The sequence below is a fragment of the Montipora capricornis genome, chromosome 10 (assembly GCF_036669925.1).
Source record: "Montipora capricornis isolate CH-2021 chromosome 10, ASM3666992v2, whole genome shotgun sequence".
Lineage (NCBI taxonomy): Eukaryota > Metazoa > Cnidaria > Anthozoa > Scleractinia > Acroporidae > Montipora > Montipora capricornis.
The window spans coordinates 53,265,520-53,285,398 of NC_090892.1; the positions used below are offsets into that span (position 1 = coordinate 53,265,520).

The 19,879-nt window shown below is 40.3% G+C and overlaps 1 protein-coding gene and 1 non-coding gene across 2 annotated transcripts in view; one reads left to right on the forward strand and one right to left on the reverse strand.

Moving 5' to 3' along the window:
- Positions 1–2,338: 2,338 nt before the first annotated feature.
- LOC138018539 (copine-3-like) overlaps positions 2,339–19,879 on the reverse strand; it is a 31,625-nt gene continuing 14,084 nt past the window's right edge. Inside the window, exons 11-16 of the mRNA XM_068865208.1 lie at positions 18,207–18,261; positions 17,647–17,698; positions 15,954–16,087; positions 14,772–14,935; positions 4,170–4,239; positions 2,339–3,511 (exon numbers count right to left, since the gene is read on the reverse strand). Of these exons, the coding sequence (XP_068721309.1) occupies positions 3,401–3,511; positions 4,170–4,239; positions 14,772–14,935; positions 15,954–16,087; positions 17,647–17,698; positions 18,207–18,261 (586 nt within the window). The 3' untranslated portion in view covers positions 2,339–3,400. The remainder of the gene's footprint in view (positions 3,512–4,169; positions 4,240–14,771; positions 14,936–15,953; positions 16,088–17,646; positions 17,699–18,206; positions 18,262–19,879) is intronic.
- Positions 17,236–17,310, forward strand: Trnaa-ggc (transfer RNA alanine (anticodon GGC)). The gene has a single exon. It is a non-coding gene; the product is annotated as a tRNA-Ala (tRNA).

A 19,879-nucleotide genomic window follows, 5' to 3' on the forward strand; every position in this document is an offset into this window, starting at 1 on the left:
TCCACAATATAAAAAAAAAACAGCAAAGGAGATAGGACTATATTCCTCAAGACAGATAAAACTGAATTCATCTGCTTGAATCAAGATGCACCAGAAGGCATGAAGAGTGTCAGGGGCGAGCAGATAAAATAAGTAATGGATTTAAAATATTTGGGTAGCTACATTGCCTCCACTGAACACAATGTGTGGGGCGCTCTCAATCAATTAGACAAGAACTGGAAATCAAACCTACCAGGCAACCTGAAAAGAAACTTCTTTCGAGCGACAGTTGAATCGGTTCTTGTATACGGTTCAATCTCATGGACACTAACTACACAAATGGAATAGAAGATTGATCGAGCTTATACAAGAATGCTGCGAGCTGCCCCAAACAGATCATGGAGGGAACATCCAACAAACAGGGAGTTACCGGTATGTGGCAACATCCCACCAATCAGCAAATCAACACGACAACAAAGGTTGCGATTTGCTGGGCATAGACCAATTCGGCTGACTCAATGTTGTACCCAATTCAAATCTTTTGGGAATAAAACGTTTTGCTCCAAGTATTTCCATCTCATTTAAATGTGAATGCTTCATTGTTATGCAAATTCAACACACAAAGAATCTTAACCCCGAGAGATTTGAATTGGGTACAACATTGAGTTAGCCGAATTGGTCTATTGTTGGCACAATAAAGATGAACTTGCTGGGCATGTACCTCTATGGAAGCCCAGTCATGGTGAGCCAACAGTAGGACGCCCCAAGAAGACTTACATTGCCAATACCGGTAATTATTGATAGAAGATATGGAAAATAGAGTCAGATACACGAAACCTGTCATGGAATGCCGAGCAAGCTCGACCTGATAATGGGCACATGTTCCATACAATATAGAGGCTGTCATTATTATCAGCATCATCATCATCATCATCATCATATGTCATGTTCTTCACATAATCAGAAAAAAAAGTGCTTGCATCATCATCTCTTTATTTAATAACACAAACATGTATCTCTGGAAAGAGTCATGATTAGGAAATTCCTGGAAGCACAGTATTTAGAACATTTTTGGTTACTCTGATTAAAACAAAATTTACTTGTCAGTGTAGTCCAACTAGCTTTTTTACTTCATTTATCAAGACCTTGCTGATCTGGATATAAAAATAACATTAATACCGGTAGTCTCTTATTATAACGTTTGCTTGAGATCCTTAAAGAGTAATGTAATTGACATTCAGTAGTTAGGTGGTAGGGTACTATGAATAGAAGACAACATAATGCTCAAAAATCACATGGCTAGGCAAAGTTGAACAAATCAGGTTTATTCATTATACATTGGCCTGCAAGATGATGTGAGTCTTGTGATCACAAAGGATAACATAGCATTGGTCCTTTTCATGCATTCAAAGTGCCATTGTGAACAAAAAAATCATTTCTTATTTTTGTTTGGATTTCAAAGCTGTTGTGTTAACTAAGCAACCAAAGTTTTAAGCCTTCATTTCAAAAAGCTTGTTTATTTTAACTGGAATTTTCCTATAATTAATAGTCTGCCATTACTAACTCTTTAAGATCTTGAGAGAGCTGGATCAAGGAGAAAATTAATGACGTCAAAGGCTCACTAGTTTAAGAATGCAATGCGTGTGTACGCCACAGAATTAATATGCAGCACACAAGTTTTGGGCTTTAAAACTGGCATCTTGTAGTATAGCAAGCTGCATTCACACGCTGAATTTTAAGCTAGTGAACCTTTGACGTCACTTTTCCCTGGATCCAACCCTTGAGGGGGCGGGGGGGGGGGGGGCGTAGTTGGTGCAATTTTATGACCAATTATAAGCGCTAAGGGGTGAATGTAAGGGTAGCGACCCCAACTTAGTCACTTTTTGTTTACCAATAAACATGACATATAGCCATTTAATTATAATTTCAAGAGGGAATGTAATGTGATTAGTAAATATTAAATCAGCAGCACTACAGCTCTTTCTGTAACAACTTTTTTTTACCGCGAATCTTTCCGTTTTTAAATCCCACTAGCCAGAATTTTCGTTCCCCCAAAATCCCGACAATTTGCAACCCCATTCTAGTAACTCTGTCGGGAACTGTTGAAAATTCAACACAATATAGTCAGCCCAGTCGTGAAATGTGACACATCCCTATTAGCGCATTAATAGGAAGTGCCCCCCTGGGGATCCAGCCCTCTGAGGTCCAATCAGTTAGTTTTCAACACGAGTAATGGCAGACAGTGAAATCCAACACTTTAACTCAAAGTAAATGGCCTTTGGATAAAAAATCAAAACTCAAATTTTTGCCAGTCACGCATTAAGCAAACACACTTTCACAAGAGCACTTTAACACTGTGTTGACTAGAAAATAATGATAACAACCGTCTTTAATAAAACCTATTCTCTTCAGATTCTCTTATCTATCATACAGCCATAAAACGTGGCATTTAATAGTATACATATAGTACTTTAATTTATTTACCAGACATGAAAATTGAAATAATTCTCTGTGTGCATGTACATTAATTGTTTCTGATGTATATGGAAGAATCACTTAATACAGACGGAATTCACCCTGGGCTGTGGTGAACTTGAATATAACATAATGAGTTTGTTCCTCACTTGGGTAATTGAAATGTAGTTGATTCCACAATTAAATAGTTATATCTAAATCCATACTAAAAGTGATAGACTGAACAGAAAGGCTTAATTGTAAGGCCTGCTGGAAATGGTCTGTTCATGTCATGCCCACATACCAAAACCTAAAACATGAGCATTAAGATGCCCCTTTTAAATGGAAATAATTGAATCTAAAATGTTTTGCTGGTTGTCATCGTTCTAAATGCAAAAACTCATAAAAATGTTTGGGAATAATATTATTATGAACACTTTCTCTTGGAAATCTTACACACTAAAAGTGCTCAACACATTAATTAATTTTGTCAAGGGTATCTTCTAAGGATTTCATTGGAATGAACACAATTCCACAGATTGGCTCATTGAGCCCTTAACAGAACGAGAAATGAACTGAATAGTCCCAAAGGGAAATTGCAGTCAACAAAACCTTATTCAAGACATTTGGTAAACATCTTCCCTATTGAAATTCACAAGTTTTAAAGGAAACCAGATATATAGGTGACAGAATGACCAATGGTGATCACTGGATAATGATACATTACTAGCAACAAAAGAGATTTTTTTTTTTCAATTCCAAGGACGGAATCAACATTTCCAAAGGATGAGAAACAAATTAACGTTGATAATGAGTCCGAGATGTCATTTCATTGTAACATACTGGACTTAAAGATGGAGTCTGGTCTATATATTGTTGTCACGATTATAATAGATTATATAGTTATACCTTTGAATTGCAAAATAATAAGGTGAGCTCTAAAATTAATGTAAACATTAGGTTTATTTTACATTGGCTTCTGCTGACTCAGAGGTAAAATGTTCCTTGCTCTAAAATAGTCTGTTAACTGCTTGGGTACTTCTGCCAATACCTCTTTGGCCAAGGCTGCAGGAGAAACCTATAAGAAATAATATCATCAGGAAGTGTGAAGTTCCTGGGTAATCCTTGAGAAACAAATACCATCATGATAACGCACTTTTTTGCCTGTTTACGAGGCGGGTCTAAAACACAGCTCACATTCCACAAGTCAAGACTACGAGTCTCTGTTGCAGTGACGAACAACTAAAAACAACATTTTTGTAGAGTGATTAGTGCTAGTAGACACTTTTGGTGTTGTTTATTTGTCTGTAGCACAGTGACATGTACCCTGACCTCTGGAATGTGACCTTTCTTTTAGACCCACTGCCATTTACTTCATTGGATTGGTTGAGGACACAGCTTGGTTTGTTTGGATCCATTACATTCAGACCTCATTTCAAAAGTGGTTACCATAATTAAAAATACTTTTATCGCTGCATATATGTACTGACACTCAAGGAAAGAGTTTCAGTCTATAATCACTCATTGAAAAACTGAAAAAAATGTCCCCATTAACCCTTCGATGCCTAAACCAGCCACTATTTTACACTAACGTTAGACGATTTTGCTCGTCAACGGGGAACCCCTGGGAGTCAATGGGATATCTACTGCAAATGGTAATAGTTACCATTGCATTAATTTTTGTTAATTACGTACAGGAAATGATATTTTTTCATTAGAGTCAACGCAAGTCTTACATTTTTGAACTTCCTATAGGGAACAAACTGAACAATGTCCCTTTGAGCAGCTTTTCCACCTGACATCAACCTGCAGATTGCAAAAACATCATCATCATTAATTGTTATTATCATTATTACTATTATTATTATTACTAATATATATATATATTTTATTTTGCACGTTTTTGTCTTTTTAAAAATGCAAGTTTAACAGGATTTTAGTGTACAATGGTTAAAATGTTTTGCCAAATTTGTAAGCTTTTGCATATATTTAACAATTATTCCATGAGCGTGCGTTGGATATGAGATGGTAAATAGCCGACGAGGCGCGTAGCCCCGTGTTGGCTATAACCAGTCTTATATCCAACAAGCGCGAATGGAATAATTGTTTTATTAAATTCCTTAAACTCCAAAAATTTGGAAGTACGAATTACGAGCGAGGGAAGCGAAAAAACCCGAGTGAAATGGAAAAACTTGATGAAGATGCGATGTTGTGTAATACCTTGTGGTCAGACAGACGTAGGCTCATCACAAAAACATTTCTTGCCTTTTCGCGTACTTCTAAACTTTGGAATTGATCCATACTGCCCACAAAGAAAGTTTTTTTCCTATTTTGGCTTTATTCAGAGAGACATTTCACTTTCCGAGGAAGAAACTTTTAGCTTAGCAACACTTAGCGCAATCTTTTACCATATAAGGTCAAACTAAGGTATATGAGCTGATAACCAAGATTGAGTGAACCAATCAGAGCACGCGAAATGCGTTATCCGAGGTTGAGAACTTAATAATTATAATTATTCAACTTTCATATTATTACTGTAAATTATACTACATGAAGAAAGTAATAGTGTTAACAAGTTTGAGTTATTCATTGTAACATAATTATTGTTATTGTTATTGTTAAATTATTATAATTGTTATTATTATAATTATCAATTATTATTATTATTATGATTATTATTATTATATCCAGAGGCACATGAAGCCTAACTCGGAACTCTTGTGATTATCAAGTTAAGCTTTACCCATGCAGATAGCCAACAACTTAACTTTGGCCTTACAGCATTCTAAGGAAGTCTCGAGCCTGCTTTAAACTACACAAAAGAGAATTCCATACTTTGACTCCCAAAAATCTAGTTTTGGGTAGTAGAAGATTGAAGGCTTAATAATAATCATTTAGTCTTATAAAAGTTAAGCATATCCGAGAGGCACAATCCATTAACCACTTTAAAGGAAAGGAAAGGAAAGGAACTTTATTTAAGTGTCTAATGTTCTAGCGCTGTAGAGCACTAATCGGGGACACTGTAAATTGAAATTAACAAGTTAACGCAAATGAAATCAAACGCTGGTTTTTGAGGAGAGAGGAAAACCGGAGTACCCGGAGAAAAACCTCTCGGTGCAGAGTAGAGAACCAACAAACTCAACCCACATCAACGCCGAGTCTGGGAATCGAACCCCGGCCACCTTGGTGGGAGGCGAGTGCTCTCACCACTGCGCCATCCCTGCAGCCCATTATGGCTCTGTGCTGGTGACTCATCTCAGTGAACAATATCCAACCAAGCTCACTACGAATTTCAGCAAAGGGTTTGAGTACAAAGCACTAGGTGAGGATTTGTACTACCCAGTTTTGAAGATTTGAAGATAAAGTAGCACCTATCCCATCCCAGACTATGCAGCAAAAACTAAAAATAGGGTTTAACTATTGACATAATAGCTAGTATATGAGGTTACAACATTTCCTAGAGAAAGCTTAACCCTCTTAATAACTTGTATAGTACAGGTAACCTTACGATGTATACTTTGAATGGGGCTGTTCCAAGTCAGGAATTAAGCAATACATGTACTTAAACCAAGGCCTTCAGTAACTCTGTGTAAAGCTACTCTGTTAATGGATATAATGACACTATGTCACCTTCTGATGTTGCAATTCTCTGCTGTAAACCAATCACCGTAAATTCAGTCTTCAATATACTCAATATAAGCTTATAAGAGCAGAGCCAATAGATCATTGTTCATTTTGTCTTGAACTAGGTAACTAAAGGCAAATTTAAGGCAGAAAACGCAAGGTTGGCGTCATCAGCAAAATAACCCCCAACACCGAAATCTAAACACTTATGCAAATTATTTAAAGTGGTAATATGATCAAAAAATCATTTCCTTTTTTTCTTCAGATTCTGAAAGCGTGTTGCTTAACACCTAACTGGCAAAATTTTGAGCTTTGAGTTTTATCCAAAGGCTGTTTATTTTGAGTGTAAGTTTTGGATTTCACAGTCCGCCATTATACTCACGTTCAAAACTGGCCGATTGAACTTCAGAGAGTTGGATCTAGAGAAAATGACGTCATTTACTCACTAGCTTAAAATTTCAGCGTGTAAACGCAATTTATTACATATACAAAACATGGGTTTAAAGGTCTGAAAGCCCGAAACTCCCGTGCTGCATATTAATTCGGCCGCGTACACACGCATTACATTCTTAAACTAGTGAGTCTTTGACGTCGTTTTCTCCTCGACCCAGCTCTCTCAAGATTCCAGTTAAAATAAACAGGTGTCTCTTTAAAATCAGAACTTAAAACTTGGGTCAGTTAGTGTTTAGTTAACATAGTTTTGAAATCCAAAGAAAAAAAAGAATTGTTTTTTTGGTCGTAGTACCACTTTAAATAAGAAAAGCAGTGGACCCAGTATACACCCTTGTGGTACCCCACAAGATATGATATTTTTACAAGATGACACACAGTTTGCTACACCAAACTGTTGCCTACCCATTAAATAAGATTTGAACCAAGCTATGGTCAGACCTTGAACTCCATAAACCTTTTTTAAATATAAGAGATCATAGTCAACAGTGTCAAATGCCTTGAAGTTCTTTAAATCAAGGAATATGACACTGCTAATGATGCCCCTCTTAATTATAATTATGTTGAAACAACAATGATTAGTCATCAGGGAGAGCAGTCACCATTGAATGAAGCAGGGGGTGAAGGTTCATTGGGAAGGAATTGTGTTGCCGTATGGTCAAGTGATAGGTGAGGTTGCTGAGAATGGGTGTAAATAATTGGGTGTGTTCGAGGGTGTGGATGTTATGCAAAAGGAGATGAAGGAGAAGGTCAAGCAGAAGTCTTTGAAAAGGGTGAAACTGGTGGTGAGATTGATTAGAGCATAGTTAATAGAGGGGAATGGTTATGAAACCCAACAAATTTCTTTTTCTTTTTTTTTGTTCTCTGTTTTGGCCTTGGCCGTGCACAAAACACAATAGTTGTTTACTCTGTGCTGAGGAACTAACCAATAGAAACGTGTTGGTTACGTAATTCATGCATAGTGTATGAGCGCAAAACAAAAGATAGTGCACGGTCATGGACTTTCCAACCTAAATTGTGGCATCTTTGTTTGCTCTTTTGATGTTTGCCTAGCTTGCAAACCATTCCCCTCTATTAACTATGATTAGGGTAACGAATGCATGGGCTATAGGTGTGGTGAGGCACAGTGCATTGGAGTGATCAGGAACTGAGGGCGATGGATGTAACAAAACAAGGGGAGTATAGTGAGGTCATACACAAAGAGGAAGGATGAGCAGCGGAAGGGGATTGATCAGTGGGTACAATAGGAGGAGGAATGTCGCGTTCCCAGGGTCGTGTAGCGTGGCATGGCACTGAGTCCGCCAGGTCCACCACAGAACTGAAATGGTTGCTTGATTCAACGATCTTTATTGGACAATATGGCTATTTGCAGCAATGCAGTCAAAACTAAAAAAGGGAAATCATAACTTCTAAACAAAGGAACTAAACTAAAAATACTCCGCAAAAAGGAAAGTTTTACAAAGTGGTGAAGCTTGACTTACATCTGTTTTGGTCTCTGCGGTTACAAGTTCTCCAATAAAGGTCTCCGGTAAATTCTTCGAAGGAAATGTCTCCAAAGAAATACTTTCAACTGGTTGATGTTAATGTGAGACAGACTAAGAACAACTGACCAAAAACGTGCTTAGAACACTAGACAACACGAATCGCTAAATGACATAATGGAAAAGAAAAAGGGGAAAACGTCTTGTGCGGTCTACCAAAAAGGATATTGACTAATTCATGGTAATCAAATAAATCACAGATGGAATTAACAAGAAAAAAAAAATATTAATAGGTGAAAAATGACAAAGTTCATGGGTTTCCTTTAGAAGGAACTTAGTCTGTTTGGATGTGTCAAGAGGAGTGATGAGTGGATGTCGAAGGTTGTTGGAGAGACATTGCAGGTGAGAGAAATGAAGAACCAGTGCAAGAAGCGGGTTGAGAAGGCAACCTGGAAGGAGAAATTCTGGGAGAAGAGGTTGCATGGGACATTTATGAGGGACGTCAGTGAACTGGCTGCTGATGAGAGCTTATGTCAGTGGCTTTGAGCTGAGTACAGAGCACGAAGGTGTATGTTTTTGCTGCTTAGGAGCAGACTTCACAAACAAGGTTTTTTTTGGCCATGATTGAAAAGGATGTTGTAGATCCAAAGTGGGAGCTTTGTCGGAAGTTTGATGTGACGTGTGCTGATGTGTAGTATAAGGGGGAACCTTCTAGATGAGGTAATGGGGTTGGAGGATGGGAACATGGAGATTTGGAATGATAGGAGCATCGAGATAACACAGAAGATGGAACATAACCGTCCAGGTGATGTTCCACCTGTGATGAATGAAGCAGCTCAGGATTTGACGTTTGTTGATTTCTCAGTGCCTTGGGAAAGGAATGTTGTGCATTAAGAAGAAAATTACCGATTACTCTCCTCTGGCAAAGGAAATCAGGAAGATGCATCAGGTGTTGACGAATATTGTGCCATTTGCGGTTGGTAGTTTGGGTGTGGTGTCTTGGCAGTTGGAGGGTTTTTTTTGAGAGATCTTAAGATTCCAGATGTGTTAGGAGGAATGCAGCCCTCTGCAGTCATTGGGACCACCCTAATCCTCCAGAAGATTCTTAAGACCTGGCCAAATGCTCACAACATTTCAACGCAACATTGTTGCATGATGTTGCGACATGTGTTGAATGGGGTGGCCAAACGCACATAACATTTTCATCATTTTCAACGCAACATGTCAATGTTTATGTGCCCCAGGCCCCTGGCGCGCAAGAAGTGGACCTAACGCGCATGCCCTAGCGCAACAATGTTGCGGGAACGTGGCCAAACGAGAACAACAGCATGCAACATCCAAAATGTTGCATGAAAAATTTGACCGTTTTCAAATTTGATCCAACATTATCCAACATGTTGCAACATATCGCAACTAGGTGGCCAAATGTATGCAACATGTTGTTTCCAGCAATGGTGCAAGATGTTGCATTGAAATGTTGCGAGCGTTTGGCCAGGCCAAGACTCTACGTCCTAGGTCTGGGACAAAGATGAAGCAGTGTATATGTTGCAGCTGGTCATTAATTTTTGTTCCCTCTGAGGTTAATTTGCAACTAAACTAGGTCATTTTGTTTCAACCTAGGTCAACTTTTTTCAACCTAGATTAAATTAGGGCAGGTACAAAACTTAGGTCACAGGTCATTGTTTTACCAACTAACCATTTACAAATGCTAACATTAGGCCTAAAAGCTTTTGTTTAGGCCTAATTACATGTAGGTCGAAGGTTAGCTTTAATGAATGTTTACAGGATACTTTTTGTATCATTTGGTAAAACAATGACCTGGGTGACCTGTGTTTTGTACATGCCCCAAATTGACCTAGGTTGAAACAACTTGATCTAGGTTTATTCAACATTGAAATGACCTAGTTTGGTTGCAAATGAACCTAAGGAACAAAATGACCTGCAACATACATGTACACGCCTGCAGAGTTTGAATACCATCTTCTTGCAGGTGGTTCTTGTAGTGTTTTTTGAGACTTGTCAATCATTTATGCAAATGACCCACGCGGTCTAGGAGCTGGGACTTTGGTATGTTGTAGTCGTCATGTCTGTTTAGTAAGTATACTGTTGTGTTCGAACAAGTGGTTTCAAGTGTTCATTTGACCGTAAATATCACATCTGGCGACGAGGATCAAGCAAAGAACCCACAGAGCGCGTTCTACCAGGATTTTCGAAGCGATTTCTACAGAGATTTCCGAAGAGAATTCCGAAGCGATTTCCCGCGAAATCAAAACAATGGCGATTTCACTGCCTAACTTCCCACCGTTTAAAGTTCACCTCGATGGAAATGCAGGCCCTAGATGGAAGAAATGGCTAGGGCGATTCGAGAGATTAACCATTGCAATGGGGATTACCGATGACAAGCAGAAAAGAGCTCTTCTGCTGCATTACGGCGGTCCAGAGGTCGACGAGATCTTCGAGACACTTCAAGACGTCGGCGAGGACAAGGATTACAACAAAGCCGTCGAAAAACTAACCGCTTACTTCTCTCCACAAGTGAACACAACATACGAAGTATACAACTTCCGTCAGGCCAAGCAAAAGGATGGAGAAACTCTGGACAGTTTCCATACCCGTCTGAGGAGCCTAGCAAAGACCTGCGACTTCGCAAATCCAGACAAAGAGATTACAGAACATATCATTTTGAACTGCCAGTCAAACCCCCTTCGGTGTAAAGCTCTGCGAGAAGACCTCGATTTAGCTGGTCTCATGAAAGCTGGTAGAGCCCTAGATTTAAGTGAAGTACAAGCGAAGGATCTTGAAAGTAAGGATAAAACCGTGAACGCGATAAAACCACCCCAAAAAGGAACACTAACACAACCCAAAGGCAAACAGCGCCGTCCGCAAAATCGCCAAGAGTCACGCAACCATGACAAATCCCGAAAGCGCGACGGAAAATGTAGGAACTGCGGTGGAATATACCCTCATAGAGACAGCTGCCCCGCGAAGAACAAAAAGTGCACCTTGTGTGGCAAACTAAACCATTTTGCCCAAGTTTGCAGAAGAAACCCACCTGAGTCGGCAAACCAGGTCACACATCGAGACACTGATGTAGAAGATGAGTATGTGTACACAGTAGGCCGTGACAAACAACCTATGTGCCAAGTCAAGATAGACGAAAAACAAGTGGAAATGATGGTTGACTCCGGAGCATCGGTTGATCTGATCGATGAGAACACCTTCAGGGAATTATACAAGGAAAAAGCTACAGAAAAACCCAAGCGCATAATTTTCTCCTACGGCTCACCGACACACCTACCCCTACTGGGAACTGTCAAGGCCGAAATATCCGCCAATGCCAACAGCACACAAACAACCTTGCACATTGTCAAAGGTGCTTCGGGAAACCTCCTGGGTTTCCACACTGCTAAACAGCTAGGCGTGCTTAAGATCGTCAATCAAGTTAAAACCGACGAAACTCGTTTCCAGCCCCTCACGAACAAGGAATTCGAAAGTCTGTTTGGAGGAATCGGCAAAGTAAAAGGAAAAGTTATCAAGCTTCACATAGACCCTGACGTCAAACCCAAGCAACAACTGCACGGCCGCATCCCCTTCCATGTCAGAAAGGATGTCGAGACGGAGTTGAAGCGCTTATAAGAACTAGACATCATCGAGCCAGTGACAGGTCCGACGCCCTGGGTGAGCCCCATTGTCGTGGTCCCTAAGAGTTCTGGCCAAGTGCGAATATGTGTAGACATGCGAGAGGCGAATAAGGCTGTGAAGCGAGAAAAGCACTTAATGCCAACAATCGACGACCTAGTTGCTGACCTCAACGGAGCGACAGTATTCAGCAAGTTAGACCTCTCGTCTGGATACCACCAACTCGAGCTAGCACCAGAGAGCCGTCACATCACCACATTCAGCACACACGTAGGACTTCGACGATGCAAACGCTTTTGTTTGGAATCAACGCGGCGTCCGAGATTTTCCAGAACGCAATTGAGGAAATACTTACAGGCCTCCCTGGATGCAAGAATATCTCTGACGATATCATCGTATTCGTAAAAACTCATAGGGAGCATGACGAGAATCTGCGTGGTGTGCTGCAACGGCTCCAGCAACACGATGTGCGCCTGAACAAGGAAAAATGCAGCTTCTCAAAGAGTGAGATAAAGTTCTACGGACATATCTTCAGCAAGAACGGAATCAAGGCAGACCCAGGCAAGATCAAGGCGATCGCCCACATGAGCAAACCAGAGAATGTCAGTGAGGTGAAGTCACTTCTAGGAATGGCTCAGTACGTGTCCCGTTACATCCCAGATTACGCTACGATAACCGCCCCGCTACGACTGTTAACCAAGCAAGAGACTCCCTGGCTGTGGGCCGACGAGCAGCAAGAAGCATTCGACAAATTGAAAGACACCCTGACCAAGAATCATGTGATGTCGTATTTCAACCCGAGACTCAAGACCGAAGTGATAGTGGACGCGAGCCCTGTCGGACTAGGAGGTTTGTTGGTGCAAGACGGTAAAGTTATCAGCTACGCAAGCCGAGCACTCAGCGACGTTGAGCACAGATACTCCCAGACCGAGAGGGAAATGCTAGGAGTAGTTTGGGCTGCTGAACATTTTCACCTTTACCTGTATGGGTCAGAGTTCACCATCACCACAGATCACAAGCCGCTTCTGGGGATCCTCAACAGTCACAAACCAACATCAGCACGCATCCATAGATGGAAGTTAAGGCTAATGCCCTATAACTGTCAGCTCATCTACCGACCTGGAAAAGACGCTGAAAACCCGGCCGACTTCATGAGTCGACACCCAAGTACCGCAGAATGTGAAGAATGCAACATCGCGGAAGACTATGTTAACTACATCTGCAACCAAGCTGTACCAAAAGCGATGACACTGCAAGAAATCAAGTTGGAGACGGAGAAAGACTCTTCGCTCCAGGCGCTTATCAAGGCCATTGAAACCGACCTGTGGACGGATCCCGAAGTACAAGAGTACAAGAAAGTGAAGGACGAACTATTGGTCTACAAGGGAACAATATTGAGCTGTAGACCTGGCGCATGTTGGGCGCCAAGGAATCGTAAAGACAAAACTGCTCATCAGAGAGAAAGTCTGGTTTCCCGGTGTGGACAGGATGGTGAAGGAGAAAGTCGAGAGCTGTCTACCATGTCAAGCAGCAACTACTTGCAAGGCACAGCGACTCGAACCTCTACGGATGACACCGCTACCAACCGCTCCGTGGAAAGAACTCGCGATGGACTTCCTAGGACCACTTCCTTCTGGAGACTATCTCATGGTTGTCATCGACGAATACAGCCGTTTTCCGGAAGTGGAAATTGTCACATCCACTTCCGCCAGATCCACAATCCCGAAGCTCAATGCAATTTTCGCAAGACAAGGGATTCCTGAAGTGCTAAAGAGCGACAACGGACCCCCCTTCAACGGCGTGGAGCTCAAGAATTTTGCTGAGCATTTAGGCTTTCGACACCGCAAGATCACGCCTCTCTGACCAAGGGCAAATGGCGAGGCAGAACGTTTCATGATGACACTAGAAAAACGCATGAGAACCGCGACCATCGAGCATAAGAACTGGAAACAAGAGCTCAACAGATTTCTGCGGCAGTATCGGGCGACACCTCACTCGACTACTGGCCTCTCACCATGCGAAGCACTTAACCAGAGGAAGCTCAAAACCACCCTGCCGGAAGTGACGCCACCAGTCCGCCGACAAACCATTGTTGAGACCCAGAAGAACCTGGCGCAGAGAGACGCAGAGCAGAAAAAGAAGATAAAGGCGTATGCTGACCAAAAGCTAGGTGTGAGAGAAAGCAATATCAAGCTGGGAGATACAGTTTTAGTCAAGCAACCAAAGGCCAACAAGCTCAGTACCCCGCTTAATCCAGTGCCTCTCGTAGTCGAAGAGAAACAAGGATCGATGATTACCGCAAGCGACGGACACAAAACTGTTACGCGCAACTCATCGATGTTCAAAGTTGTCCCCAGTCACATCAAGCATACTGGAAACCACACACACAAGAGATGGACGAAGACGTTTCAGCAAATCCCCAACCACTGGAAATTCAGGAACTGGACAAGATAACAAAGTCTTCAAGCCCTACTGCAGGCCTACGACGATCACAAAGGCAGACAAGGCCTCCTGCGAGATTTGCAGACTACGTTTTACTTGTTCAAGAGAACTAGACACCAGAAGCATGCAATGGATTTTTGTGACTCTGTAACACGTTTCAGTTTGCCGTTTTCATATTATAAAAAAGTCGTTTAAAGAAGTCGTTTAGGTCAATCACTTACGCGTTTCCAAAGTCCGTCATCAAGAAGGGGAGAGATGTAGTGTTTTTGAGACTTGTCAATCATTTATGCAAATGACCCACGCGGTCTAGGAGCTAGGACTTTTGTATGTTGTAGTCGTCATGTCTGTTTAGTAAATATACTGTTGTGTTCGAACGAGTGGTTTCAAGTGTTTATTTGACCGTAAACATCACAGTTTTGATCACAGAAAATCAAGAATTATTATTAATATTAATATTAGTATTAGTATTATCATCATTATTATTATTACCATCATCATTATTATTATCACTCATAATCCCTTTTCAATAACTCAGTATTGACATGTAAGTCCAATATCTGTATTAACTGCATCTTATCAAGAGGTTGCTCTTGTGCACAGTATTCTTATGGTCAATGTTCGTAAAGTGGAAAGAACATTGACAAATCTTAATCAAATTTAATATCAACATTTCCATGGTTTATTTATTAATTTGTTACATACACTCCATCATCACTGTCCAATTCCTCCATCATTGTGAAATCGGCACCTCCGACGCCAACAATAATGATTGACATAGGAAGTGCTGATGCTGCTACAACAGCCTGCTTTGTTTGATCCATATCTGTGATCACCCCATCAGTCAATATGAGCAGTATGAAGTAATTCTAAAAAGGAATTTTTAATGCCATCACCTGTTTGTCATTCAACTGAATTAAATGTATTATCCCTTGACTTTTGGTATTGACTGATCAATGTCACTTGTTTTGGTTTTACGACCGTTCTATATGTAACTTTTATTTAATTAAGGCATTCGGCCATTTTAAAGTTCTGTGCTCAGTTACCAGGCCTTTGAATAAAAGTGAGGCTGGGGTTGACCTTACTTTGATACAAACCTCACTTTAACAACATGATTTACATGAGAGAAGCAATGAGGTTTGTATAAAAGCAAGGTCAACTCCAGCCTCACTTTTAATCAAAAGGTTGGTAACTGAGCACAGAACTGTAAAATGGTCTATTCTTCCAAATGTTTTTGTTTTTATTATTGGCGTGGTGGTCTGGTTCTCGTTTTGTTCTGAGGGCACTTGTGAATCCCAGCTAATTTTAAGATAGTGAAGTGCACAATGCCAACTTTGTACCACTGGTATTGGGCAGACTGATAAACATTCAGGCCTTGGTTGTTCAAAAGGTGGATAACACTATCCATGAGATAAATCACTATCCAGTGGATAGTGCTATACACCCTTCGCACAACAGGGGCCAGATGTATTACTGTAAGGATTTGAAAAAGTGCATTTGTTTGAATAGAGGCCTTAATTAACTAACACTTTGCTTCCTAATTATGGTCTCTTAAAGATTTACTCTCATGCCAGACAACTTTACTTGTCAACGGGGAACTCCTTTGGGGGCAATAAAACCTAAATGTATATGCATTCTCCAAAAGGCCCCTTCAAAAAAATGCTATACAACTATCATTAGAAGGTATCAAACTGGCAAGTTCGTATAGCAACAAACTAATAAATTAACATTTCTTGTTCGCTCCCCTTGTGTTACAGTAACTGTCGTAATTAAAAAAGAACATACAGTCATGATTGTGCTATATAAAATAAAATGGCATATTACTGTCACCAGAACTGGAATCAAATACAACTTATTATCACTTCGTCCTTGCTCTCCTTGACTTACTGTTGCAGTTGGTGTTTGTCCAGCTTGTTGTGCGAAGTGGGCAACATGGTTGATGATAGGAGAGATATTGGTAGGGCCATAAAGCTGTACACTTTGAATGCAAGTTTGATATGCTTCGATTAGACCACGGAGACCTAAGATCCAACAGAACATCAATCATTCTTGATTATTTTAATATACAAACAAACCAAGTGCACTTGGCAACATTATTTTTGAAGGGTTATCACTTGCACTACTGCATACAAGTATGATGATGACAAGTAGTTGATAAGGGTTACAAAACAGTTCCAAACTTTATTGTAGGGAGAGTGCATAAGTTCTCATAACATAAAATCTTGGAGATACATGTACATGACAAAGTGTAAAGTTGTAATGGTGAATAATCGCATTCTGCCATTACGGCACGTAACCAGAAGTGCATTGTCCAACATACTACTTAAGGTTTCACCCAACACAACACATACTGTAACAGTGTGTAGCATTGTATTTTCAACATTGATAACAGGCATAAGTCAATGTATCTGTCAACAGTTGGCCAACTGTAGGATTGCTGTCAGCCAACTGAAAGCGGACTATTGACCAACATCTTGCCTTACATGGTTGCTGACTCAATGATTGGATCAGACTTGTCAAAAAACATGGTACATTTACGTATACTTGGCAAAAATAAGTCTACATGGAACACAATTTGGGCCAGCTTTTCGTAGAAGTTCCGTCAACCCGTTTTTCTTTCGGGGGGAGGGTATGGCTACAAGTAGGCTAGTCTACTCCTTGCCCTAGTCATCTAGTTGAATGACAGAAGTAAGTGATCCTAAACTTAGTTAGAGTGGAATTTTCTCACACACCCCTGAGGCCTGGGAAGAAGTGACCTAAAGCAGGAAGTTGTTTTTGTTGGTCTGCCATTTCTGACCTTTTTCCCACCCACCCAAAAAAATTGTTTGAACATGTATGTTGATCAATGCTTCCATGACCCTTCTACAGTAGTTCAAAATGTTTCCATCCGGTATACAATGTACAGTTTTATTCAACTTATATGTTGAGATTACAATAAAGGTCAGGCTGTGGTGGGCAGCTTGGCACAGCTACCAGTGGTCAAAATCATTGTCTCTAATTTACAGGCACCTAAGAAAAATTTAGGTGGCTCCAATGGGATTCAAACCCTTGACCTCTGTGATGCCGGTGCAATGCTCTACCAACTGAGCTATGAAGCTACATAGTTGGAAGCAGGTCAATTTGTCATCGAGTTCTTCATGAGAACAAATTGACCTGCTCCCAAATGTGTGGCTTCATACCTCAGTTGGTAGAGCATAATGCACCGGCATTGCAGAGGTCATGGGTTCGAATCCCGTTGAAGTCACCTGAAATTGACAGGTGTCTATCAAGCAACAATTGCTTAAATTGTCCAGATAAGTGCAAGGATCACTCAGTTCTCTCATTCACTTATGACCTACACTTCAAATATCCATTCATTTCATCTCATTTCATTCATCTACAGCTGTAGTCATCTAGTATTAAAACATACATGTAAACAGTTGCCACAACCATCATCAAATAATGCCCCCAATCGAAATGCTGACCTTGACGTTGTACAAATTGGTCTGGGTTAGGGGTTGGCGATATCTATCAACACTGACTGTGAATCTCATTACCTGCATTTCTGGTATCTTTAATTAAAAGCCAGTATTATCAATACCTGCACAGTAGGGATTGCTGGGATTAAAGTTCAGAGGAAACTGATGTGAGACCTAAAAAATAAAGTGGCATCTATGAACTTTAGCATAAACTCATTGCCTTGAAGTGTTTAACTGGGGTTCAGAGCTGGGGTTTTTTGAGCTCAAAAATTTTCTTAATTGGATGTACATGTAATGTAGCTTGTGTGTGCATGTTCCTGCCCATGCAGCTTTGATAATATTTTTGTTCATATTTGAGCATAAAATTGGTGTCCTAAAATCCCCAGCTTTGTTCCAAGGAAAAGAGTTGCAAGTTACACGCTTCAAGGTCATGTGGTTCTGACTTACGTCAGTGATGATGTATTAAGCACACGTATTATCTGACACACTTAAGGAAATGAAAACAACATAAATAAGAATTTTGTGTTTAATTGAAGAGGGTAAGTTTACAAAGGCATGATTACATCATTGAATAAAATGTAAGTGTTTTCAAATTGGCTTTTCTAAAAGAAGCCCTTAAAAAGAAAAAACAGGTTTGCAAGAAATGGTTTTCATAAAGTTTAATAATCTGCTTCAGGTTTACCTGATTTGTGGGAGGAACTCTTGCCCCAAAGCCAAAGGAAGGGAATAATTTGTCACTAGAAAGAGTAAAACAATATTATTGAAGTTCTTTAAACTAAAGCAAGTTGCTAACATCTGATTCAGTGGTAAATCCTGATATTCCATTCGGTACAGATTAAAGAGCAAGAAAGACAATCTTGCTAACGTATATAAGACTTATGGGTGTATGAGAGAAATTTTTAAGTGCCTATCTGCCGCAACAAACTTTTCCCCTTTATTTAGTCTCTGAAACCATCCCAAATATAAATTATTGTGTAGCTTTTTAAATTATCATCTATTTGTAAATTCAAACTTCACGTTCAAAGGCCGGAAAAGTGGTTAAAGTTTGATCCATAACCGAGCAGCGAAGGGGAATGGATTAGATGTCGGCAGAAACCCATAAGGGTTGAAACGTGTAACGGCCAGGCCTTGTGTGCTTGGAAACAAGCTTCTGAATATTCGATTTGCCAAGTACCATATTTGGAACAACAAGAGTGAGGGGTTTCCAAATATGGTACTTAGCAATGAAACATTCAACCAATCAGTTCGCACTGAATACTCTGAAGCTGTGAACGCGTGTTACACGTTTCAACCCTTATGGGTTTCTGATGTCGGGTTGACGTCCCAAATTACGTACTTTGCGGCACTGTTTTCAAAGGACTACAGCATCACAATGCAAAGCAGTCAGTGACATCAAAGGTACAGTAGTATTAAACCTATTCCTCTTCCTTGTGTGGTGGTACACCAAATTACAGTACAACCATTTTTTCCACTTTTAAGACCCCCTAAAACAGTAACTTTGAAGGAGTGAGTTCAGAGCAAACCAAAGAAATAGTGTCAGTCAAGTGCATAGAATTGTCATGCGGAGAGGATTACCGGTAATTTCTTTTGAGGTGATAAATAATCTAACGTCTCTCTTTGCAAATCAAATTTTCCTTGGCAACATCACTGACAGAAATTTGGTCGTATTAACTGAGCAAAAGCAAATTGACCTCTGTAGGGAGAATTTGACCTTTCAAGCCCTTTGATAATTTGCAAGGAAGGGCTAATGAAGAAAACGTCCTGCCTTTAGAATTAACTAGCCTCCTTAAGGGAGACAAATTAAATAATAACTTATAATTGATGGAAACAATTTCCATGCTTCACCCACCAAGCAACACATTACCCCATCAAACAAAAATGAATGCCACGGGAGGGAGGAAAATGAAGCAAAGAGCTGACAACCAAATCAAGCCAACAATTAGCATAATTACAGCAATAGCCCTGCAAACGTCCCTGAAATTACCCACAAAACCTTGGTAAAAACTTTGCAAACACCTGATTTTTACTTTGCCTATAAAAATTAATTACATTAAAGGGGACTCCTCAAGTCTCACTCCTAGAGGTCAATGGGTTAAGCCAGAAACTCATAAGGGTTGAAACGTGTAACGGCCCCTTGTGTGCTGGGAAACAAGCTTCTGAATATTCGATTTGCTAAGTACCATATTTGGAACAACAAGAGCGAGGGGTTTCCAAATATGGTACTTAGCACTGAAACATTCAACCAATCAGTTCGCACTGAATATTCGGAAGCTGTGAACGAGCATTACACGTTTCAACCCTTATGGGTTTCTGGTTAAGCCTCATACCACGATGCATAACTGAGTGTATGAACAG